This window comes from Bipolaris sorokiniana (genome assembly GCF_000338995.1).
Source record: "Bipolaris sorokiniana ND90Pr unplaced genomic scaffold COCSAscaffold_15, whole genome shotgun sequence".
Classification (NCBI taxonomy): Eukaryota; Fungi; Ascomycota; class Dothideomycetes; order Pleosporales; family Pleosporaceae; genus Bipolaris; species Bipolaris sorokiniana.
In genome coordinates this window covers 999213-1022449 of record NW_006911909.1, presented here as the reverse complement: position 1 = coordinate 1022449, position 23237 = coordinate 999213, and the positions used below count along the sequence as shown (strand labels likewise).

Here is a 23237-nt window from a genome sequence, read left to right as displayed (position 1 = left end):
GAGACTGGAGATCGGCCGATGCATTAGTGTCACAGCTGAACAGGCCAATAATAACCACTCATCTTGGCGCGATTCAGTGATAATTATGAGGTTATTGTAGAGCGGATAGTGATGGAAGTTCGTGAAGAAGGAGTAGCCTTATCAAGTGGCGTATGTTGGCAAAGTTGATTGGTCTGTTAGTTCTCGGTGTACCAAGCTCGGCTCCGAGCAGTTGGGGAGAAAGGCATAACATGCAAGCCACCGATCGTGCAGCTACGAATGTCATCACTGCTTTTGAAGTCGGCATACCAAAGGACGAATTTATAATCAAGTACGCTTTTGCCTCATGTTACCTAGTCAGGCACAGTTCAGGTACGGTAAGCAAGCCCATCTGTGCGTAGTACTCGACGTCACAGTCACATTGAGTGAAGAATCGTTCCGTTAGTCTACACTTTGGGCAAGGTATAGCGATCAGAAGTAGTCTAAAGTTTCTGCTGTGAAATTTCTTGGCTTTGTGAGATAATTTGGAATCACGAGCAGCATGTCGAACGGCGGTCAGAAAAGGTGCAGCATCCTCGCATAGTGAAATATCAGCAGCCAACTGGTCATGGTGGGGTACATGACGAGATCTTGGCAGCGCGTTCAGTGTACACTACATGTGTGCTTCATGGCCTCGTACGAAGGCTGTGCGATGGAAGGCGAGGGTCGACTTTTGCTGGACTGGGGAGCAGCCAGTAAAATGATAGATTACTGAAAATAAAGTAAGATGCAACCATCATGACTGTCCTCTGCACGCAATGTGCCGCCTGTATGCCGCCTGTATGCCGTCGTGCCGCTTCTGCATGATGCGGCCCACCACGCGAGAAGAGGAGCGGCATGGCCCGGGTAGTAGGCCGAGCTAGCATAACATAAGCTGAGATCCGATTAGTAACCTTGCGCTCAGGAATATACACCATGATGCTTAAGAATGCGAAGTCCGGCCCGGTAGTATGAGAAGGTCGTATCTTTGAGATTAGAAGACGCAAGTGGCCAAGTCACGATACGTCGTTCTTGTTGCCTACGTATGAGATCTTCGCAAAATTTAAGTCCATGGTAGCTGCATTCGCTACTTACCACTCAGGACAGTACCCGGACGGTTTTGAAAGCATCCGGACAGAAGGAGAATGCTTACTTCTTGGCCATATGCCGAAACTGGGCATTGGTTAGACTTCGAGTGGCAACTAGGCAACGAGAAGCACGTCAGATCCAAGCGATGCAACACTCGGCGTGGCAAGGTAACTTGCAGGAAGTGCGTCTCGTGCTAGCTTGAAACCGCAAGACAGACTTTCTAAGCTATACTGCACATAGAACCAAGGCTGTAAACTGCAAGTGGTCGAGATGACGTGGCTATGGGGAATGCAAGAAGGTATAGTCCAAGTGGTTCGCGACTGAGTTGATTCTTGGCGGTTGGGTTCAATCATATAAGACAGTAGCGCAAGCGCGTGCAAATTTCAAAAGTAAAGGGAAGTATGGGAACTGTGAATGAGTTGATTTATAGAGGTTGACAAAAGTTTCCGTAGTCGAACAAAATGCCAAATGTGAACTCTGGTAAATATTATGGTCCCAAATTCTCTCCATGTAGCCAAATCGCAAGGCTGGCCCTCGTGTCTTGTTCCAATGACTCTTCAAGAATGAATAACCTCCTGTCGTTCGGTAGTACTTGTGGCTCCTCCAGTACTGCTAGGATATTGCGGTGGTTGGGAGCGTTGTGAGCGTTGACTCAGACTCCTCGATAGGGTTGGAAGTGGAATCTCCACATCGATAGTTGGGGCTCTTGACTTGGGCTGATACGGTGGTGGAGCATCGCCATTTTGATCTAGGCCTTCACTCTGGCGGCTAAGAAATGAGTTGCTGGCTTCGTAAATACCATACATGAATCTCCGAGGTTGAGACCACGTTTGGATATCCCTTGCTGGTGGCTGCTCGCTGTCCTGCCCACAATACTCTCTTCTATGCTTCGAACGTCGATGCAAGTACCATAGAAAGAAAGCGACCATCACAACAAACACGCCGATGAGGAGGAAGTAGTATTTGAAGGCACTGACTTCGTGTGGCGTTTCGTCCTCGAACACTTGCCTGGCGGCTATGACCATGTCAGGAAGCAAGGGCATTATGTTGATGAATGCCACAATAGAAGCGAAACCGGGAAGTCTGCCCTGGGATGGCTCAGAAAGGGAAGGATAAACGAAACGGCGGCAGAAGGAACAGAGACGTCAAGCAGGAGCAGAAGTATGAAAACACTGCCCTCAAGAGGGTGAGGCCAGAACAGAGAAAAGAGAATGGGGCATGGCGAAAGGTAGGGTCGCGCTCGTGTCTTTATTTCTGGCAACATGTTTCAGGATCATCGCGAACAGCCATTTCCTTCTGCGATAGCTGAGTGCCGAAGAAGCAAGTAGTGAGCGGCAACGCTACTTTGGGGCCGAGGAGTAGGTGCGAAGCACAGTGAATTGCCATTGATGCGTTGATTGATTCATTGTAGAAAGAAGTTCTTTACATTGTATGAATGAGAAATACAGCTGAAGGCCGACAGGGCAAGGTTGGGGATGGCGTTGTGATCACTCGCAGCTGGCGTGCAGCGAACACCCTTAGAATGTTAGCGTGCTGATCATTGCAGATTCCGCCAAGCAATCGCGTTAGCCGCTCCTGCCTTTGATTGCTCGCACCCTGTTGTCCAGTTAGTTACTACATACACAGTCGGCCCCCCGCAGACATCCTTCACACCATCTTTGAAATGGTCAAAGCCATCAGAGGTATTGCTTCTGTCCAAGCCACACCCCCTTTCGCTTTGCTAAACGCCCTAGGAACGCTCGTCAAGTGCGATGCTTCTATCAAAGCCATGCTGGTGGACATCGACAGCAAAAACAACAATGAATACATCATCGAGGAACTTGACGAGGAGCACATCCTTGTCAAGGAGACCAAAATTAACGAACTCAAGGCCCGACTGAATCAGGTGCGCAGCACGATGCAAGACGACACACGCATTGCTGACAATTACAGATGATGAGGGAACGCTTAAAGGAACCAGAGAGTTCAGACTCTGAATAGAGCTTGTAGATTCAATACTTGGCCTGGCACTCGCAGCCGACTCCGACTCCACAATCGTCCGCCATCCCCGTTGCCGCTCGTCGCCGTTCGATCCGTATACCTGATTCCCAGCTGTCCTTGTCCATAAACAAACGCCATAACGCTTAAGCCATGGTTTACTTTTGAGCGGCGCCCTCTTGAGTGCCAACCCACTTGGGCCTGTTCTTGGTGAACAACTCCATCTTGGTGCTGAAGTTGTCAAGGATGCTATGATCGTCTAGAGTTCCCACCTGTTCACCACTTAGCAGGGCCGGCCAGCCATATATACCTGTGGATATACCTTGATTATCATCTTGCCAGTATAGCTGTCACTTTCTCGCCACATGGTGGTGCCGCAATCACCGCTGCATAACATGAGAAGCTGTATCTACAGTCTGCGCTGTTACGAACCAGAAGAAGGATGTAATATTGTTCCCGCTATCCGCTGTCTTCTTGTGTTCCTTTGGAGTTCCCTGGAGGATCTTGAATCCATCCTTGCCGTGGAGGGCGTTGGTCGAATAGGTCGTTCCGGAGATTTTGCGACAGTCATAACAATGGCAAAGGATCTGTACTTCCTTTTAGCCTCGTCTAAGCTTGTGGGAATTACCACTTACCTGGGCTTCCATGTCGCCCTGCACCTCATAGCGGACGTTGCCGCACATACATCCTCCAGTAGGCATGTTGACTGTGATGTGGGGTGATACTTGATGTGGATACTTTTGGTTTGAGTCAAAAAAAGAAGATGATAAGGCACAGGTATCTGGACTGTTTGTCATGTATCCCGAGGTTTTATACTCGCATAGGGCGTCTACCCCGCTGTCTCGATCGTCGACCGGTCAGGGGTCATAAGCCTCCCGCGTTATCCATCGCTAGTCCCAGCGCTAGACAGTTACTTTCAGACCCTCCGCTTTGCTGCAATAGGTCCCCCATGTTCCGTACAAGCATGAGTCACGGGGCATCCGACAGAAGCGCTTATTAAGCTTCACTTTTTCTAATTCTTCGCCAGGTATTATTTGCTCAGGTTACTGGGTCCTGACCAGAGCGGGGCCGAAGCGGTGCTTCCCTGCTCATGCTCAAAGCCGAGGCGTAAATCCAGGTTGTGTCTTTGGAATAGATCCACATCTCACAGTTTGGCATGCAGAGAACACATGATTTGTGCATGATTAGAAAATTTGGCGCAGATAATGTAGAATGCCTGATGCTTGAACATTGGTAGACCAATTATGTGACTGGAGAACAAATACAATGCATTTCTGCTATGACGTGGGATGGGCCTGAAAGTTGTGGAGCGCGGGGTTTCCCCAATGCGGTTACTGCTAAACTGGAGCACGTGAAGTCGAGACAATTTGGCGTTTGCATGTGCCCACTGCTTGAGCACCGACGTGCGCGTTCTGCGTAATGTCATGGACTTGTTTACTTGCACGAGCACGTCGCACAACCCTTGGTCTATCATTTGCTCGACATGGCGACGGGCTCACCCAATGTTTGGACACAAATGAATTATGTCCCTCCGCGCGGCCAATGTAATCACAAACCATCTTTACTTGCAGCAAGATGTCCTTGTTTGCGCTTCATGTTGCACCCGCTCAAGGTAAGCAACCTCTACCGACCTCATAGCTAGGTTCAAGTCAAAGCGCATTTTGCGTGTACTAACAAAAGTGCAGTCATCATCCTCATATGAATGCGACGGGTGTGGACATCATGCATCATTCCACAGTATGGAAAACAAAACAGAAGACGAGATCCGCAAGCGTTGGGAAACCGAAGCCAAGGAAAGGACTCAGCAAAACGACGAGTCACAGCAGCGACCGAAGAAGCGCGTGCGTGCCATTGAATATAACAGGGAGGACGATGAGGAGGACATAAACCGGGCCATCACTGAGCTGTTGCAGGGGGCAAAATCAAGGCCCAAGGCCAGTGCCGTTCCGAAAAAGAAGCCTGGAAGGGTTGCCGGGACCAAGGCAAAACAGAAGCTAAGTGAGATTTTGGACGACAGTACGGTCGTGGAGCTGGATTGAAGTGTTTTGGAGGGTCTTGAAAGGGCACGAGCATTGGGACGGCGTTTTGGTTACGGTCTTGACGTTGCGATTTGATACCCACACCAAGATATTTCTGCTTTTCGTAAACATCTTATTGAATTCATAGAAGCGGATGCACTTCTGTCTATCTGAATGCGTCTCACTTGTGGTGGGAGGGCATGTGGGCCATCCAACCACGGTTCACGCTGTGCCAAGACCTAACTCACACGCGCATCAACTCGCGCTGCGCCCGTCCTTCTCCTACCCCACCACAATTGCTTCCAACTTTACACAACAGCATGTTCGTTTGACATCCAATACCCTCATAGCATTTCGGCCTCACCTGGCCTAAGAGGCCTTCAGAAAGACTTGTGTAATACGTCAGCTTTACCTGGTGTATCAACCGCATCCTAGCTATACAATACCTACGGTTGCGGCCTGTGATCCGCTGCATTGTGCTTTCAATCCGACTAGCTGCCCATAACTCCAGCACACATTGCAAAAATGGCGACACCTACACCCTCGAAAGATAAGGAAACGCCTTCCAAGAACCCCAACGCCTTCTCCCCTGCACCGCGCAGCGTTCCACCTACCGGGAATATCCACATGATGTCCTACGACTCGCCCGCAGTATTGAACATGCTCAACGACGTCGCGAGCTCGGGTATGGGAGGCGTCGGCATGGGCATAAGCATGAGTGGACTAGGCATGTCTAATTTGGGCATGACGGCAAGTGCAACAGGGCGCGCAGACGAGGCAGAGAGGAGTCGGAGGCTCCGAGAGATAATAGACATTGTAGGGAAGAAGCCAGGACGCGTCAGTGAAGAGGGCCTGCTTGCGCTATGCGACCGAATAGGCATATCGTATGAAAAGCATATGGATGATGCAGGCACATGGAGTCTTTTAATTGGCGACGAGGCCCTTTGCGACGTCACCTTCAAAAACGATGAGATTGTCAGTGTGAATTTACAGACCGGGCTAGACGACTCGAGACCCGACTTGAACTTTGGAGCTGCAGGGTCGGAGATTCTGGTACGAAGTCTGAAACCTCTTCCAGGCCAAAGCAAGTTCAACGTGACGCTTGAGCGCTTCTCAGAAAACTTGGAGAAGCTTTTGGCGCTTGATAAATTGGGCTCGTCGCAAAATGGAGGCATTAGTTGCTACAACGCGATCGCAGGCATATATACGAGCCTTCGGAAGTTGTTTGACCATGAGAAGAAACTGGAGCTTGCCAAACGGGCACCGGACGAGCGGTACAGGATATATAAGGCAGAGAGGGAGGTGCTGTGCAAGAAGAGTGGGCGGCCTCGGTTCAACGGTGGATCATGTCTTGGACTGAGCCTGGAATACTGGATGGACTCGCGGTGGGTGATTCCGAAAAGTGCGCCCGAAGTACAGGAAAAAGGCAAAGAAAAGATGGACGCCAACTCGCAAGATTCCCCTTTATATCCCGAAGACGACTACTGGAGTAACAACAAGATGTACTCGCTGACTATCGAGTGCGAAGCATCGCCCTCGGCTCTCTATACCCCCATCCGCATATCGAACGAATGGATCAGCGACCAGGTCGAAAAGTCTATGGATAACAATGATGCCAGCCACCTGGAAAACATGCTCATGAATACATCTTCTATAGACTGGCTTGAGCCAAAACCGACATATCTCGAGGCGTCAGAGCAAACCGATGATGCCATGAACCTCGACTCCGCTGCAGGAAGATTACCAAATGTACGATTCGTTGCGAAGTTTAATCCCCCGCTCGTCGTACCCTATGCTGTTCATATGCAACTCTACCAAACGGTCGGTATCGAGCCTCGCAACGATGATCTACGACCAACCACGTTTGTTGGACTTGCGCTGAGGCCTGGAGAAATTGACCCCGGCATGTCTGGCGTAACTGGCGAGTCTACACATGAGATTCGCAGCTCGCACCTGGCACTCTCGAAAGACATTAATGGCAACTACGAACAACATCGTCACAACATGAGTCTCTATGTACCAAAGCTAGAGTACAGTCGTACACTCGAGAGTCTTCCATTCAGCCATCCAAAACAACTCGTAGAAATCCTGCCAGTTCTCCGACAATACGCACACGTCACCACGCTCCTCCGCAAAAGCTTCTACGAAGCACCACAAAAGCCAATCCCAACACACAGACTGGGCCAGCCCCAGATCCCCAAACCAAAGACCAACTCATCAGCAAACCACCTAACCCTCCAACTCGACGTGACGCTAAACTACACACCCCCAATCCCACGCATAACCCTCCAGGTCCCCCACCCTTCATCCACAGCCCCTTCAAACCCCCCAGAAACCACAGAAGATGCAATCTCTGATCTCCTTTCCGACCTCCTCACCCCCAAGGACCAACCCCCAGAATCCCACCACGCACCCCTAGCCATAACCATTGACATCCACGCAAACGGCGATCTCCTCGTCTCTGAGCAAAACATAATTCATTCGCCTGCCCCCACGCTAAAACGCGAGTCAGAGACGCACATGCAGCACGAGGATGAAGATGGGGCACAGGAAATTGTGGCGCATCAGGAGAAAGTCAAGAGGTTGGCGAGTGGATTGGATGTAGCAGGAGAATTGGGGGTTTGGGGTGAGTGGCTGAGGAGGGAGGTTGTAAAAGAAGAGAAGGTTTAGGAGGCTTTTTTTTTGGCGTAGCTTATGAGGTTGTCGAGTGGCTTTCTGGGAAGGCGGGTGGGTTGAGATGAGTGGTAGATGTTGTTTGATATGCGTAAAGGCTATTAACTTGGACATGATGAACAAATTGGTTACAAGAGAACTTCAGCAGTAATCAAGAGGTTTCCCCAAGTAGCTGAAATACAGTAAATCAAAATCATCTTCATTAAATCATTGCATGTCATGCAACTCAACAAAAAGGCTCCCACAAGAATCGTGATATACCCAATCTATATAGATATACCAAGGCACCATAACAACTCATCATTCGACAAAACACCAAAGTCGATAAAATTCTACAAGGCCAAGCCCAGCCAGACAAACCAGTCCATTTCCATGAACAAGCGCGGCAACAAGTCAAACCCAAAGCGGTCTAAAGCGCGAAATAAATTTGGGGGTATGGGGAAAAAAAGAGAGAACCGAACAGGAAGGATAACAACGGAAAGCTTCTTATGGCTTGTTGACCTCAATCACCATGTCCGTCTCGACAGAGTCGGCCTTCTTGGCAAACCTGGCAATGTCGGCACCCTCGACCTTGCCGTACATTGTCTCGGCGATTATGCCAGTGATCTGGTATGGGTCACCGTTGGAGGCGGGGCGGCGGTCCTCAAAGTATCCCTTGCCCTCGGCGGCGACGGCGCGGGGAATACGGACAGAGGAGCCACGGTTGGCAACGCCCCATGTGAACTTGTCGTATGAGGCAGTCTCGTGCCTGCCAGTCATGCGGAGCTGGTTGTCCTGACCGTAGACGGCCATGTGCTCAGCTTGGCGGGTAGAGAGCTTCTCCATAGCGGCCTCAATAGCCTTCATGCCGTTCTCACCACGGGTGTCGACGGTAGAGACGTTGGTGTGGAGACCAGCACCGTTCCAGTCACCAGGGATGGGCTTGGGCGCAAAGGTAACCTTGACACCAAACTCCTCAGCAACGCGGTGGAGAAGGAAGCGCGACATCCAGAGCTGGTCACCGAGGGAAATGCCGGGGCAGGGGCCAACTTGGTACTCCCATTGGGCGGGCATAACCTCGGCATTGGTGCCAGAGATGTTGATCTCGGCGTACATGCAGGCCTTGTAGTGGGCCTCGACGATGTCACGGCAAAAGACCTTGCCAGTACCAACACCACAGTAGTAAGGACCCTGGGGGGCGGGGAAGCCGTTCTTGGGCCAGCCATATGGCCAGCCAAATTCGTCAAGAAGGGTGTACTCTTGCTCGAGACCGAACCAGAAGTCGGCCTCCTTGTGCTTCTCAAAGATTATGGCAGCATCGTGGCGGAAGTTGTACGCGTTGGGAGAGCCATCGGACATGTAAGTCTCGCACATGACAAGGACGTTGTCTCCCCGACGGAAGGGATCGGGGAAGTATGCAACCGGGCGGAGGTAGACATCGGAGTTCTCTCCGGGCGCCTGACCAGTTGACGAACCGTCAAAGTTCCATTCTGGGAGGTCGTCAAGGCTCTCGACCTTCTTCTTCAGGGTCTGCGAGTGATGTCAGTATACATGCGCTTAGCCGGACGGAGCTGCAAGGGCATGGGGTGGTGAGTGGGGGAGAGTGGAGGGGTAGACGTCAGAAGTTGTGCAGGTCCTGCCGCGTGCGATCTGTGGCTGGTGGATGTCTTATCGTGGGGTCGCGATAAGGAACGCCATCTGTGCCTGCTATGACAGCGATTGGCGCAGGGTACGTCACACAAGCAGAGCACCACGATCGTGACTCTGCAGGTTGTGAACCGCCAAGTGGATCGCAGCCAGTGATTCTCCCGAGGCTCAAAACCTGCAAGGCGTACACTAGGCTGCATCGCGATCGCGGACTGCAACAAATGCCGCAAAACATGATGGGTTGAGGGAGATGCAAGAGGCCAGGAAAAAAAAAGAAATAACTGACCTTGGACTTTGAGCGGATGCCGTTGGAACCATCTATCCAGACATACTCGGCCATGACATTGCCCTTTTGGGGGAGGTCAAGGTACTTCTGGAGCTGTTGTAGAATGTTAGAAGGAGCCAAAGTGAGATCAGGCGAGAGCACGCGAGCAGGATTCAACGTACGTTGGCAGCATTGGAGATGATTGTAGAGTTCGCCATGACTGCGGTTTGTATGTGTGTGGTAGGTATAAAAAAAAGGGATCAAACTCGAAGAGGGAGGAACAAGGAGACGATGTTGTCTACGAGAAGAAGAGCGTGGAGGAGGGGTTATATGGTGGAAGTGGGGAGAGTGAATGGAGAAGAGAGATAAGGATAGCGGGCTGAGGGTTCAGTTATAAGGTAAGTGTCGTGGAATGAGTTGACTGTCTCGGCATGTGGCGGGGCTAGGTGTGGTCAGATAGTAACTAGGTTGGCCGTAGCCAAGAGCCGTCGCCGGACTGTATCCGTGGGATGGAGGAAGCAATCCGTCTCTCTAATGCGCAACCACAGGCCGCACACCCAGCATGCTGAGCCCACGCCCAGCCGTGGAGCATCCGCTTACGCCGGCGCACCGCCTGGCTGGGACACTTGTAGGGCCCTGCCAGCCACACACATAGTGTTTATTGCGCTCTGGGATGTAAACGCGACGAGCACTGCAGCGCCGTCTGGAGTGCTGGGAGATGTTTGCTGATGCGCGCGGTCGCTGTACGAGCGATTTCGGTTTGGCGCGGCGCTCGGAACGCACAGCCTCAAGCGGTTCCGAGTTTGACCGCGGCGGAGGTGGAAACCGTCGCCTCAGTGTAGCTAAATTTACCCGCTCAAAGCCAGCGTGTTGGTCATGGCAGACCACCGGGGCCCAAACAACAGCATTTGCATTGCACACACCGCTCCACATGTGCTATTGTTTTTTGCCGTCCACCATCGGATCCCTCGAGGCCATCGTCGACGCCGTGTGCCCAACACGAGCAGCGCCGTCCCTGCGTGCAGACGTCTCGCGACACCTGCATATGCTGCCTCTTGCTGCTGGGCAGGGCCCCGTTGCCTCTACCCGGCACTGACGTCGCGGGGGCGATAAGACGCCCGCCCGCCAATCGCAGATGTTACAGTTACTGTGCCTCGTCATGCCAGCATCACTAACCTCTCTGCCGCGACGTTTCTTGTAGTCAAGTTAATCGTTTCTCGCGCCCGGCTGGCCGCGTTGTGTCCTGGGTGCTGGACGTGCACTGTTCCAGAAGCCTACTGCTTAGACTACCATGTTCGTACGGTTCAATGGCTCGCTGCTTATTGGACCCGCCGCCTCTCCAGGCACAGACTGAGATATTTCCATGCTGACCCCACAGATTCTCCTGCAGCCCGCTCTTTGCGATACAGTCAGAAACTCAGCTCCACGTCGCCGTCGCCGTCGCCGTCGCCCAACCCCCCGTGAATTGCAATGCCCAAAAACCGAATGCGAATCCAAGTCCACCTTTGCCTGAAGCCTCTCCTTCACCCACCGGCACCCCACGTGCGCCATTAACCACCCCGTCCACCGCGACCATTTGTCCCGACGCAGGCAAAAAAAGCCGCATCGCCATATCGGCACCACAATCTAAGTACTTATTAGTGTGCACGACGTTGGGCCTGGCGGGGTTGCGGGCGTGCCGTCGATCTGCCAAGCCCCACGCCCCTGGCCCGAAAGATAAGGGGAAAAATGGTTTTCCGTCTTTACGTCAGGCTATCGAGTAACGCCGCCGGCCTCGTTGACTGACATGTGGCAGCGACACAACACCTATCGTGAACACACCCACATTGTGTGCAAAATCGTTTTTGCTCCTCAAAAGATTGATATAAAAGTCGCCATCCGCCTGGCTTTGGACTTGCATATCAGCGACCGGTGGTGTGGCGGTTCCATGTCTGCTTTAGGCAAAGCTGCGGACCCTTCCATGTGCTGGAAGGGGTTCCAGAAGGCTTGTGTCTTCCCCAGATTATACTCAGATAGCTGCTGATCAAGTCAAGGAGCAGCCGCTGTGGGTGTATGGTTCGCAGCAATCCTTATCAGATGGGGCGCATGGTGCTGGGCAAGCGCTGGCACGTGTAGCCTTCACCGATAGGAAACCAACACCATCCGGGGGTCAAGAAAAGACATATCCGGGCATAGTATCTAGTAGACAATGCCTGACATGAACACATCATGGTTTCGTCATGGCCTCGACACCAATCTGATTCCCCGATGAGCCCATACACTCTCCTGCCCTGTTGTGTCTACTGCGACGCCCATCATGCATACCCAGACGCAAACTTTGCACGGCCCCCTTCGCTTCCCGCTCTAGGTTATGACTTGCAGCAGCACCCTCTGCCTATGGTTGGGTGTCGAGAGCGGCTGTACCTGCAGCAGGCAATAGACCATGCTGAATGAGACGGTCGGGGCAAAACGGGAACGACCAAGGATACAACCGACGTTCGGGAGCCGGCTAGGCTTAGGGACCGGCGCCAGTGGCATGGTGCAGGGCGGATCTGGGGTAGACTCTGTTGGGGTGTTTGGTGTTGCTCGCAAGTGCGTCGACGTAGTGTCTATGTCCCATTCCTCGAAGCCCTCAGCTTAAACCAATCATAGTCACTAACTGTTCCGCAACAAGTCAACAAAATATGTCTGAATATTTATCTAACCAACATGTAAGACGACCTGAAACCTTACATTTGTTTTCTGGTGTCGGGAGACTCTAGCAGTGGTCGTCTCGGCAAGGCCGGGCCAAACCGTCGCTCGCACAAGTCCAGCGCAACGCCGGCAGAGGTGAGACTTGTGCAAGAGAAACAATGAAGCCTGACGATTGTTTAGTTTTCACAATGGTATCTGTTCGAAATCGGCTACGCGGCACAAGTTCCGCTGCCGCCGGTGCCAGCCCCAAACCCGATGGCCCGGCGGGGGGCAGACGGGATGGAAAATTATTGGTGACAATGCGATTGTGAAGGTACAAGCAAGCAGTATGGTGGGCCATGGTCCTGGTCAACAGAGTCTCATACGGGCATTGTTTGCATGTTTGTTTACTGTAAGCCAGCACATATATGCCTGGGAAACGGTCAGCGATGACTCCAAGATATCCAGCAGAGAAACTAAACCCTGACCTACTGTCGGAAACGCCTCACCAGACAGCCACACATGTGCTACGTTGAGCACGTCTATCACCGGTCGTGCCGCCACTGGGGGCGCGATCAGTTTGTTGGCGACCCGTGCTGCAGGTCTCGGTTTGCCAACGGCCATCCTATAGCCTGCACCTATGCCGAGAAGATGGGGTCGGTTAACAGCAATGAGCTTTGCCCGGACTGTAGGTACCGGCTAGCCAGTGGTGGGGCATTGCGACTGTTTGCTGGTGTTGCTGCGGTTCCACAGCCTAGGATTGACGAGAAGCTGTACGGAAAGCTGGATGGAACATGACGCCGCCACTGTAAAACTCATAGAATAATGGACGTGGCTTCTCTCAGCTTGAATCACGGTGCGCTGCATCTCCCACCAGACAACCTCGGATCTCTCTGGCTAAGCGCTTCGTGCTGGTGCTTCTTGAAGAAGTAAATGAGCATGGATCCATCATCTTGATACACACTCGGCAGTCCGAGGCGAGGAAGAGCAACAAGAGCGTGGAGAAGGTGCCAAAAACACCGAGAAGGGCAAAAATCGAGGATATATACTGGACGAGGTCCAAGTTGAATGTCACGAAGTCGTAGCAAGGTGAGGGGACAGGGCTTGGCATATGGGGTGTGGCCAATCACAGACTGCCATGAGGTAACAGCAACTCGATGCTCCTTCCTTTGGGGAACAGCGCGGTAGTTGGCCATCAATAATGAGGCCGATGGTCATGGGGTTGGTCGGATGTAGTATTAGAGACATGTATGTATATTGTTGTTCAAATGCGGGGTCTGCATGGTCTTTGCTTAGGTGTCGTGGTGTTCACCGTTTGTTCTCCCATTGAACACGCTTTCGCTATTGTTTGCACGTGACATACATACACACGTGCTGTTCAGCACGAGTGACCCAGGACAACGAGCGGGAGCCGTTGGGTCTCGTAGTAATTTTGTCTTGTTTTCTGGCTCGGCCGTTGACACCAACAGGCCAACGGGCAGTAGACAGCTTATTGTAGCGAATCCCGCCGTCTGTCTTGTATTCAGCTGGTAGGCAGAGTATGGTACAGAACGTGGCCTAGTGATGTATGGTCCACCAAAAAGAGACAATATACTACTACAAACATACTTCGGGGTCAAACAATAAGGCGCCCAACTCAGTCATGGGCAAACGGCAGAGGAACCGTCGCGATGGTGCCCAGCACCGACCACTGGCACACATGCGCCAGATGTCTAAAGGCAACTTGACTTGTTCGACGAGCCCCTGAGATTAGCGAATACGGTGTGATGACTCGGATGTGTACAGGCTCCTACCAAGTCGTTGGGTCAGACGGGCTGCGTCGTCAAGGTAACAAGGCAATGGAGGCGTACGCACGAGTTTTGCACGCGCTCACAGCCAGACATTGGCAGCGTGCGTCAGGACCGAACGTGGTGGTAGACTAGGCGGAGGAAAGCTGCAGGTACAGCGAAGGGTCGGAGAAATTTGGCGGATGGTGCGACAAGTCCACATGCACATGCGCAGCTGGATACTGGGCCCTGATGCGCTGCGGCTGTACTGCGGCGTTCCCCAATCAGCCAGACCGTCAAGATGGGCATTGCCTGACCCGACCGAGCGCGGAGAACAGCGATACAATATGGCAATAAAGTATGAATGCCATATTCGTCTCCAAGGAGGAAACAGGTCAGATCTAGTAGTCACACTAGATGCAGTAGGGAGTTCTCAGGGCACGGCCGATGCGGCTAGCCGTGGGCCATGCAGGGATGCGCGAGCGTTCTCTAACTTATATGTAAGTAAGTATACATACGGACAGCCTAACAACGGTGACATGGCGCCATTGCAACATGGACGCAGCTACAGCACACGGACTCGTGCGGTTGATCATGCAACATGACCTCGCCATTGTTGCTCGTACTGGTCTTTGTCTGTCGCTGCGGCTGAGACCACGATTCAGGCGTTGGAGCTACGAGAGAGACAAAGGTGGTCGTGGTTCGGTACCAGCGGTGCCCGCTAAGGGCCCAGCCTAGCGAACACCACGATCGCCGTCTAGGATCCCTATCACGAGCCGGCACAAGCCCCCCGGACTAGACGCTTTATCTGATACTGTCCAATCTCCCTCTCCCTTCCACTGCCTCGTCCCCCTTCTCATCCTGCCCTCCGCCTCTCTGAGCATTGACGAGGCTTGCCTGCCGCCATGAAGCGCTGACGGGTCCTCTCTGCATCGTCATACGTCTAGACCTGCACCCTCTTCCTAGCGTCACCCCGACACTTTTCTTCCTCGACCCGCGCCACAGCCAGGGTCGCGGGCGAAAACACCGTCCGAGGACCCTTTCCCATCCAATTGCCCGCCGCCCGCATCTCAGACGACCTTTTCTTTTGTGTTTTGCAGCGACGTGCTGCAGACGCCCTCCTGCGCCATGCATAGACATACAATGTCCGAGACGGCCGCCATGCCGTCGTCGCGCTCCAGCCGAACACACAGCTTCAGCAGCGAGCGCTCTCCTTCCCTGTGCAGCTCCGTCACCTTCCAGATGCCCACCACCGTCAGACCTGCGCCCGCCTACATTGCTGCATCGGTAGCTTCGCAAACCGTCACCGACCACCAGAATACCCAGCTACGCGACGAAGATGCAGACAGTGAAGAGCTGCAGAATGCCGTCTTCACCGAGCAGGCATTGGCCCTCCTCAATGGCTTTCTTGACCATCTGCTCTTCGCCTTTCTCTCTTCTGCCAAAGCCCCGTCTCTGACAGCCACCCGACCAGCTATACTCGATGTCCTCAAGCCGCGCCTTGCCCGCGAGGCCATGGAATACGCCGACGAGGAGCTACAGGGCTTGCTGGCTGCCGAAGATGACGATGAGCCTCCTACACAAAACGGCAAGGCTAGTGGCGCATGGGATGTGGAGAAGGTATGGAAGCGCACCCGCTTGCGCATCATGGTCTACACACGCTTGGGCGAGTTGGAGGATGAGGACGAGGAAAGGTATGTTCAGCAGGAACGCGGGCTTAGCATGGACGATGACGAGGATGAAGAAGCTGGTCTGGTGTCATGGGCAGCTGCCATCTTCCTGACCTCGGTCATGGAGTTCATCGCTGAACAGCTACTCCTTGTCTCTGGATCCGCAGCTTTTGCGCGCATGGAGTCGCGGATACAGAAGCTGTCCCAGCAAATGGAGCAACATGAAGAACAGCCTACAATCGAACGCCTGACCATCGAGGAGCCTGATGTGGAGAAGATTGCACTCAATTCTGCTTTGGGAAGGCTTTGGAGGACGTGGAAGAAGCGTGTGCGATCTCCTATCATGCCCCTTACCTCCATACGACGAATGCGCTCCACCTCAAGCTACACGAGCTTGCCCATGCGAAAGCCGAGCCGTGACACAATCAACACGGTACATAGCGGCCACGAGCACCTGCCCGAGCACCAACCTACCGAGACAGAAATTGCAGCCAACATACCTCTTCCAATTGGCAGCAATGACATCAACGAGATTGAAGTGCCTGGATTGGCGCCTACGTATGAGGACGAAGACGAAAACACGGACACTACGCCATATTCACAAGGGCGGCGACCTTCGAGTGTCATGATTTCCTCTTCAGCCATTCCAACCAAGAAGAACAAGAAAGCGCGCCCTGTTTCTCTGCCCCTTTCTCAACTACCAGCATTCGTTGTCCCTACTGGGCCTGTTGATGAAGATGAGGAATCCATCCATACTTCAATTGAAAGCGAGCCAGCCGATGACGCAATTTACAATGACTCGTCTAAACAACAGCACTCGGTGCCATCTCCAAGAGACGAATCGCATGAGGACGATGCCTCGATGGTGGCATTTACAGCAGCTACTGGTCTGGGCTTTAGAATGAGTACTCCCGAACCCGCTGACGTCCAGGGCAAGAACCCAGACGGCCTTGACGTGATCAACGATATTAGCCCCAAGAGCGTGGGAAAGGTCATGAGCTCCAAGAGAATGTCCATAGAACGACCAGGGCCTCCGGGTTTGGTGCGCACCTTTTCAGCTCGCAGTTCTACGCGCACTTCGAGCATCAAGTCTCCTCTACACACGCCTGCATTGACGCCAAAAGCAACCAATCACGCAGAAGGAAAATCATACCTAGACGACAATTTATCGGAAGAGGAGCCCGAAAAGCCCCAGGCAATTGGTATTGCACGCACCGCCGATAATGCTATTCGATCAACATCTACTACTCCAGACGAGATGGCTCGTGAACCCAGCAGACCACCTGCTAGGGGAGCTTATGTAGAAGTCCAGCCTCATACCTCTACTCCGACGTCGCTGCAGAGCCGCAACAATTCTTCGCCTGATGACAAATATGCTGGAGGAGAGCGTCTGATAATTCGAAAAGATATGGGAAGAAAGCCACACAGCAATGGAGATGTCACATCCAGCCCCATTCAACACGAGAGTCCCACCAGTGTTCCACGGAGGCAGGATGGCCTTCGTTCCCCATCCCTCGCCTCGTCGTTGCCTGCTTTGCATGAGGTTGAGAGTAATCCAACACAGCCCGTCGAGAAGGCCGGCTCTGTAGGCATGCGCAAATCCAGCTCTCCCACTTACGAAGAATCGAAACGCGACTCCACCTCCACAAATCAAGACCCGCCCATGCAAGTACCTGATCGAAGGCTGCAACGCATATCGACTGGAGAATCTGTCCGCTCCCAGAGTGCGCCTTCTGAAAAATCTCCCTCAGACAATATGTCATTGAAGCGAGGCACTTCGACATCCTCCTCTCTGAAGAAGCAGGTTGTCTACCCTGTGACTTCTAGTGGACGGGATTCCGTCTCTAGCTACCGTTCACGAGGCTTGAGCGGACGCATGTCAGAGGAAGATCGGACGCGTGAGTTTGACTCTTTGATTAAGGGGCAGGAGACGGTCAAGTTCACGCTGACGCCACAAAACATGCGAGACCTTGATGTAAGTCACAAACGCTGCTTGCTTTTCAACCCACTAATGGCAAGCAGGAAACTCCACCGCATCAGCCTGTGCAGCATCGCTTATCATCTTCGTCTTCCGCAAAGCCATATCCTCGCGTCCATGCTGACGACAAGCCTTACGGCACTGCAAACTTGCCCAACACGACTGCACCTAGGGCAAAGTCGTCTAACGGGACTCACCACAGGCCTTCGCCTAGCCGCAGCGTAGTCACCAGACCGCTCGCAAGAGACCCAAAGATCGAGTCAGAATCGATGCGCGACTTTGCCGACTTCATCCGATCGACTGGCCCTTCACCCGGGCAGGAGAAGCCTGTGCAACCTTTTGTCAACATGAATGGACAGAATCCAAGTTCGAAGCCCAGCAACATCTCATCATCTTCACTCGGCCGGAAGCTATCTACCAGACGATCATCTTCTGTTAACGGAACTTCTGCAAAAGCACGTGCCAACATGGAGCCACGCAGTCCAGCAGGCCTAAGCACAGGCAATGGCGACTTGATTGACTTTATCAGACAAGGACCACCAGATGCGAACAATGGGCAACCTAGAATCCCTCGGAGTGTTGCCCCCTTCCGCAGCACCGTAGATTCCGATCAGTTTGACAGCATGCTGGAAGGCCATGGCAATGTTGAGTCAGCGTACGGCTCCGCAGCATCAACGCTAGAGTCGAAGAACAGTGCCCAGACCATCAATTCTCGAACTGGTCTCATTGCATCCCCTGGTGTTGTGCAGCCGGCCTATTCCAATACTCCAAAGCAGCTAAGCGGAAGCATGTCAGCCTCCAATGATGAACCTCAAGTCACGCGAACGAGGCGGCGCATCAAGGACCCATATGCGATTGACTTCTCAGATGAAGATGAGGATGAGGATGAAGACGAAGATCAGCTCACTGCACTTCCACCTAGCGGAACGCAAACACCCAGGCAGGCTCCGGCACAGCCACCGCGACAAGCTGCACCGAGACAGGAGAGTCTGATGGATTTCCTCAACGGCATGGAACCCCCATCGGCCAGCAAACCTCAGCCTTTTATGCTGAGTGAGGAGACTATTGCTGCTGCACGCGCGCGTGCAAATTCCTCGAAATCGCAGTCATACAATGGTAATGGTAGCGCGCATCCTGGCTCTTTGACTTCAACATCAATCACTTCCGATGCCGCACGTTCATACAAACCTCGCCTGCAAGCAAGGGCACCCGCATCTGGTGATGCCTGGGGTGGAGGCGCACGCACAGCCACGAGCGACCTAGCCGACTTCCTCATGAACTCTGGGCCACCCGAGCCACCAGTCACTCGTGCTGCGCCAGTCAAAGAAGAGAAGAAGAGCAGGAGGTTCTGGCGCAGCAAAAAGACGTATGGTGATTTGCCGTAATCATCAGACCGTTGTGACACGAGTGGAACATGGGACATACAGCTTGCTTTTTTACATGACTTCAAATCGCTCGCTAAATAGATTTATTTCATACTTGTTTTTGAGAAAGAGAAGGAAAGATGAGGCAAGGGGACGACTACGGATTGTTGTTTCTGAACGGACTTTCTGAACGGACGATGGCTTTTCGATACCCACTTTTTGCATGCCATGCCCATGCTAACACGGAGTTTGAGTTTGTTCAATGTTATCGGCATGGGTCGAGATTGGAATTCGATAGGCTTCATAGCGCTGATCTAGAATCTAACAATATCCACCCGATAATGACTTTTCTACTTGTACATACATCCAAAGATGTTTTTTAGAGTTCCCGGGAATGGCCTGGTGGGTTATTTCCGAATCCGCATGGCTCGCCTCGCCTCCCACTTCCCTAGATCCCCCCGGCTACATCCGCAAACTTTATCCTAGTGTACAATAAAAGCTGTCCAAGAACACGTCCAAACATGTCACTGTATACGTACGACCACTCGCCGGGCAACATTGAAAGGTTGTTGACAGAACTGCGTAAGAATGGCATTGAATACATGCTTGATACCCACGAGCGCGATGCCAAAGCCAACACCACGCATTCGCCCGCAGCCCCTCACGAGACACCGTTAGCGGTTCTTTTCCCTACTTCAACACAGCAAACATCGATTATCCTCAAATCATGCAACGACCGGCTGATCGCGGTGACATCGTTCTCCGGCGGAACGAGTTTCGGCGGCGCACTCACAGCGAGTCGCAATGGCGTGTGCGTTAGTTTTGAGCGCATGAAAGAGATTATCGCGGTGCATGAAGATGATATGGATGTTGTGGTGCAGCCAGGACTGGGATGGATGGAGTTGAATGAGAAGTTGGAAAGTAAGGGCTTGTTTTTTCCGGTTGATCCTGCGCCTGGGGCGAAGATTGGGGGGATGGTGAGTTCTTCTTCTTCTACCTTTTCACGCATCCTCTCTCTTCGTTTTCCTCGATGTTGGAAAAGCTGTATGCTAAAATACAAGGGATAATGTAGATAGCAATGTCCTGCTCAGGCACAAACGCCTACCGCTACGGCACCATGAAAGAAAACGTCATTTCCCTCACTTGCGTGCTAGCCTCTGGTCGCATTATTAAAACCCATCAACGGCCCCGCAAATCCTCTGCGGGATACGACCTCACTCACCTTCTCATCGGCTCCGAAGGTACTCTCGGACTCGTCACAGAAGCGGTGTTACGCCTTTCCCTACTCCCCAAGAACCTGCATGTGGGTCTCGCTAGGTTCCCTTCTTTCCAGTCCGGGGTGGATTTCGTTGTTGAACTCCAGAAAACAGGGCACGTGCTGGAAGCCTTGGAGCTAGCAGACGGCCCGCAAATGCAGTGTGTCAATGTCTCGCGTCTATCTAGCATCAAGTGGACCGAGATCCCGACTCTGTTCTTCAAAATCGCGGGACCATCGATCGAGCTTGTGAGGGAGCAACAGCGTATCGTGACCGAGTTGTGTCTCAAGCATTCTGCGCGTAGGTTCCAAATCGCATCGCAAGAGACACATGGTGAGAGCGCAAGTGTTATTTGGCAAGCGCGGAAATGCATGGGACAAGCACTTGTTTGTATGAAGAAGAGCCCCTCGGATGTGTTTCTGCATTCAGACTGCGCGGTTCCTATATCCAAACTTTCAGACCTCGTTCAGGGCACGCAGGCACTCATTTCCAAAGCTGCTGCTGCGACAGGGAACCAAGGAAGTTGGTTCTGCGCTAATGTTGGACATGTCGGGGATGGCAATGTGCATTCTGCAATTATTTGTCCTGCAGCTGATCGCCGGGCCGCAGAGGCGGTGTTGAGGGATGTGGCAAGGTTGGCGCTGAGTCTTGAAGGGACGATTACGGGGGAGCATGGTGTTGGACTGGAGTTGAGGGATGCGTTGGAGGAGGAGGTTGGGAGGAGTGGAGTTGAGGGTATGAGGGCTATCAAGGCGGCATGGGATCAGAAGGGGATATTAAATCCGGACAAGGTTTTTATGCTTGAGGGCGGGAAGATGGAGAAACTTTGATGGGCATGGGTGTTAGGATAATGATGGGTGTTCTTTTTTAGAAATGACAACTTTGTGTTTGAGTGTAATTGATGGATTTTCCAGAACAAGAGCTGACAGGGTTGGCAGATCGCATAGCATCTTTCTAACAACTCGGGAAGTCTAGCGTAGATTTTTAAGCAACAACCATATATAGATGTAAGGTGGCTGATATCTCCTGCATACAAAGGATGCAGAAAGCTTCGTGCGATTAGTCTTGCATGCTTCTCAGCCTCGAATAGGGAAAGTATGTCAATAAACTAATGTAAGTCCAGGCTGAATGAAAACCTCTATACACTCGCGCAACACACACTCAAAAAACCAGCTGAAATCGAGTCGCACCACGATAGTTGGCTGCTAATCTTCCCAGCCCTTCATCTCGCACTGTCTGCACTGCTTTTTTCCTTCTTCGGTATAGCATAGTATCGGCTGCGGGAGTCCCAACGGCCTTGGACTTGGTTCCTCCACAGCATTCCTATCCCTGCATTAAGCCCTGGTTCTCCACAACCACTATTTCCTTTTCAGGCTGAACACCGACGGTCCAATTATTCGCCCTTCATGGCAAACCGCAACGACGACACTTCAAGGATGCTGAGGCTGGTTGCCTTAATACCAGTCTTTTCCTACCCCCGCAATCATCATGCAGTCGCCGCTAGTTTTTGCATGTGTAACCAACGCCTCTAGACTAGTAAAGAAAAGGTAAGAGGGAGCGCCCATTGCAGCCTTGTCGATGTTCAAAAAAAATCTGGAACCGTCCTCTCTAGTATTACTACCCGCAGGAAAAAGAAAGAACGCCCAGCAAATAAGTGGTGGAGATGGGCCAAGTCCCCTAGCATGCAGGGTGTTAAGTCTATCCTTGCTTTAACGGTCGCTTGGCACACAGCCGCACTTGGATTGATTTGAAACTGTACTCCGCGACGAGTAATAGATCTAGAGTTGGTAACAGTATAATCTCGACCGGATACCGATGCTTGGGTGCCATCATACTTACCCGACTCTGCCAATAGAAGGAGGTTTCCCCAAACGATTTATCGAATGCGATGGCGATCCGCAAGCCGCTCCATACTATGCTGAGTCATGCATACATGTGCGCCTTTGAATGGCTGTGTAATTGGCATCCTTCCGCACCTAACGCTAGTGGTACGACATTGGCGCGCATGTGCAGAATTGGCGAGCAGGGGGGCGGGAAGTTCTATATGCGGCTCTAGCGACACCACGCGCTTCTATCTAGATAAGCTAATTCATTTTGAAAACTAGTAATACTTATTTAACTACATTCAGAATCCTATAATTATATTTAAAGATTTGTTTAAGTACTAGTTGTTATGGGCGGAGAGGCCTAGCGAATGAGTATGCTTCTACCTATCGTACAGAAGCTAAAAGATAAGAAAAAGAGAAGATAACTAAGTACAGACTTCTCTTATACCTGCTCGCTTCTGATCACGTGTCCGTACAGAAGGTATATCACGTGGTCGAAGATCACGTGATCCTCTTCAGTAGAGATCACGGGCGCAGCCCTTTACAATACTCCCCTCCTCCACTCGTACGGACATGTTTGCGTTTGTTTGTTTTCCTAGGAGCACGCGGCTGCCTAACTTGCGGTGGAGCAGCGGCGTTTGTTTGCTCTAGTGAAGGAGGATTTCCACGAGAGCAAACGCTCCCTCCGTACGATATGTAGAGCTGCCGTCTCTCTCCTTCAGCTTTTTCTTCCTTTGTGTTAAATCAATTTGACTCCACTACTACACAGATTTCTTCTTTTCTTTCTGACCACACTCGTACGATGCCGCCGAAAGCGCAACCACCCCCTCGCGGTGTTTGGGCCAACGCAAACACCAACAGTTTGCAGTTTTGCACTGACGGTGGCCCCAATGACACTATTAACAACGTGGCTAACCAAATCTTCGACGCTGCCCACCAGGCTCTGACTCGTACGACGCTAGGCGCTATACTGCCAACTTTCAACATGCCAGCGCTGTCACCTGAACGAGTATCGTGTCTAGTTTATCTTCGATCAGCGCGTCGCAGATGAGCTGCCGCCGTGTTATGCGGTGCCCCTGT

General features: G+C 52.2%; 9 protein-coding genes across 9 annotated transcripts; 6 read left to right on the top strand and 3 right to left on the bottom strand.

Moving 5' to 3' along the window:
* Positions 1 to 1488: 1488 nt before the first annotated feature.
* On the bottom strand, positions 1489 to 2554 carry COCSADRAFT_40638 (uncharacterized protein). The gene has a single exon (XM_007705951.1). The coding sequence runs from the start codon at positions 2127 to 2129 to the stop codon at positions 1644 to 1646; it is 486 nt and encodes a 161-aa protein (XP_007704141.1). The 5' UTR covers positions 2130 to 2554; the 3' UTR covers positions 1489 to 1643.
* A 195-nt stretch (positions 2555 to 2749) lies between these two features.
* Positions 2750 to 3066, top strand: COCSADRAFT_164327 (uncharacterized protein; the record flags this gene model as incomplete). The annotated part of the gene is made up of 3 exons (XM_007706194.1): positions 2750 to 2768; positions 2820 to 2971; positions 3019 to 3066. 3 exons carry the CDS (start codon positions 2750 to 2752, stop codon positions 3064 to 3066), a joined length of 219 nt encoding a protein of 72 aa, XP_007704384.1.
* A 118-nt stretch (positions 3067 to 3184) lies between these two features.
* On the bottom strand, positions 3185 to 4033 carry COCSADRAFT_249879 (uncharacterized protein). Its single transcript, XM_007706193.1, has 3 exons — positions 3699 to 4033; positions 3496 to 3650; positions 3185 to 3449 (listed from the first exon to the last, which is right to left on the bottom strand). The coding sequence occupies exons 1-3, from the start codon at positions 3858 to 3860 to the stop codon at positions 3347 to 3349; spliced, it is 420 nt and encodes a 139-aa protein (XP_007704383.1). The 5' UTR covers positions 3861 to 4033; the 3' UTR covers positions 3185 to 3346.
* Positions 4034 to 4513: 480 nt separating this feature from the next.
* On the top strand, positions 4514 to 5187 carry COCSADRAFT_126573 (uncharacterized protein). The gene is made up of 2 exons (XM_007706192.1): positions 4514 to 4675; positions 4749 to 5187. The coding sequence occupies exons 1-2, from the start codon at positions 4547 to 4549 to the stop codon at positions 5100 to 5102; spliced, it is 483 nt and encodes a 160-aa protein (XP_007704382.1). The 5' UTR covers positions 4514 to 4546; the 3' UTR covers positions 5103 to 5187.
* Positions 5188 to 5348: 161 nt separating this feature from the next.
* COCSADRAFT_249826 (uncharacterized protein) lies at positions 5349 to 7996 on the top strand. Its single transcript, XM_007706191.1, has one exon. It carries the CDS (start codon positions 5607 to 5609, stop codon positions 7749 to 7751), a length of 2145 nt encoding a protein of 714 aa, XP_007704381.1. The 5' UTR covers positions 5349 to 5606; the 3' UTR covers positions 7752 to 7996.
* On the bottom strand, positions 7996 to 10019 carry COCSADRAFT_249815 (uncharacterized protein). The gene is made up of 3 exons (XM_007706190.1): positions 9828 to 10019; positions 9667 to 9759; positions 7996 to 9263 (listed from the first exon to the last, which is right to left on the bottom strand). Exons 1-3 carry the CDS (start codon positions 9861 to 9863, stop codon positions 8241 to 8243), a joined length of 1152 nt encoding a protein of 383 aa, XP_007704380.1. The 5' UTR covers positions 9864 to 10019; the 3' UTR covers positions 7996 to 8240.
* Positions 10020 to 15019: 5000 nt separating this feature from the next.
* COCSADRAFT_40628 (uncharacterized protein) lies at positions 15020 to 19436 on the top strand. Its single transcript, XM_007705950.1, has 2 exons — positions 15020 to 17708; positions 17756 to 19436. Exons 1-2 carry the CDS (start codon positions 15207 to 15209, stop codon positions 19094 to 19096), a joined length of 3843 nt encoding a protein of 1280 aa, XP_007704140.1. The 5' UTR covers positions 15020 to 15206; the 3' UTR covers positions 19097 to 19436.
* A 183-nt stretch (positions 19437 to 19619) lies between these two features.
* COCSADRAFT_40624 (uncharacterized protein) lies at positions 19620 to 21226 on the top strand. Its single transcript, XM_007705949.1, has 2 exons — positions 19620 to 20052; positions 20148 to 21226. Exons 1-2 carry the CDS (start codon positions 19678 to 19680, stop codon positions 21159 to 21161), a joined length of 1389 nt encoding a protein of 462 aa, XP_007704139.1. The 5' UTR covers positions 19620 to 19677; the 3' UTR covers positions 21162 to 21226.
* A 1563-nt stretch (positions 21227 to 22789) lies between these two features.
* COCSADRAFT_40623 (uncharacterized protein) lies at positions 22790 to 23213 on the top strand (the record flags this gene model as incomplete). Its single annotated transcript, XM_007705948.1, is given in 2 exon segments — positions 22790 to 23146; positions 23162 to 23213. Coding segments are annotated over 2 exon segments (205 nt in total), but the record flags the coding sequence as incomplete, so codon positions are not given.
* Positions 23214 to 23237: the final 24 nt, after the last annotated feature.

Bases quoted from the DNA above. Each gene is read 5' to 3' on its own strand.
- COCSADRAFT_126573 (XM_007706192.1), top strand. From the start codon at position 4,547: ATGGCGACGGGCTCACCCAATGTTTGGACACAAATGAATTATGTCCCT. The intron at 4,676-4,748 runs GTAAGCAACCTC...ACAAAAGTGCAG, and splicing joins TCATGTTGCACCCGCTCAAG to TCATCATCCTCATATGAATG.
- COCSADRAFT_40624 (XM_007705949.1), top strand. From the start codon at position 19,678: ATGCTTGATACCCACGAGCGCGATGCCAAAGCCAACACCACGCATTCG. The intron at 20,053-20,147 runs GTGAGTTCTTCT...GGGATAATGTAG, and splicing joins GGGCGAAGATTGGGGGGATG to ATAGCAATGTCCTGCTCAGG.
- COCSADRAFT_249826 (XM_007706191.1), top strand. From the start codon at position 5,607: ATGGCGACACCTACACCCTCGAAAGATAAGGAAACGCCTTCCAAGAAC.
- COCSADRAFT_40628 (XM_007705950.1), top strand. From the start codon at position 15,207: ATGTCCGAGACGGCCGCCATGCCGTCGTCGCGCTCCAGCCGAACACAC. The intron at 17,709-17,755 runs GTAAGTCACAAA...AATGGCAAGCAG, and splicing joins AAAACATGCGAGACCTTGAT to GAAACTCCACCGCATCAGCC.
- COCSADRAFT_40638 (XM_007705951.1), bottom strand. From the start codon at position 2,129: ATGCCCTTGCTTCCTGACATGGTCATAGCCGCCAGGCAAGTGTTCGAG.
- COCSADRAFT_249815 (XM_007706190.1), bottom strand. From the start codon at position 9,863: ATGGCGAACTCTACAATCATCTCCAATGCTGCCAAC. The intron at 9,760-9,827 runs GTACGTTGAATC...ATTCTACAACAG, and splicing joins TCATCTCCAATGCTGCCAAC to CTCCAGAAGTACCTTGACCT. The intron at 9,264-9,666 runs GTCAGTTATTTC...CATCACTCGCAG, and splicing joins GCATCCGCTCAAAGTCCAAG to ACCCTGAAGAAGAAGGTCGA.
- COCSADRAFT_249879 (XM_007706193.1), bottom strand. From the start codon at position 3,860: ATGACAAACAGTCCAGATACCTGTGCCTTATCATCTTCTTTTTTTGAC. The intron at 3,651-3,698 runs GTAAGTGGTAAT...AAGGAAGTACAG, and splicing joins AGGGCGACATGGAAGCCCAG to ATCCTTTGCCATTGTTATGA. The intron at 3,450-3,495 runs GTTCGTAACAGC...CATGTTATGCAG, and splicing joins AATATTACATCCTTCTTCTG to CGGTGATTGCGGCACCACCA.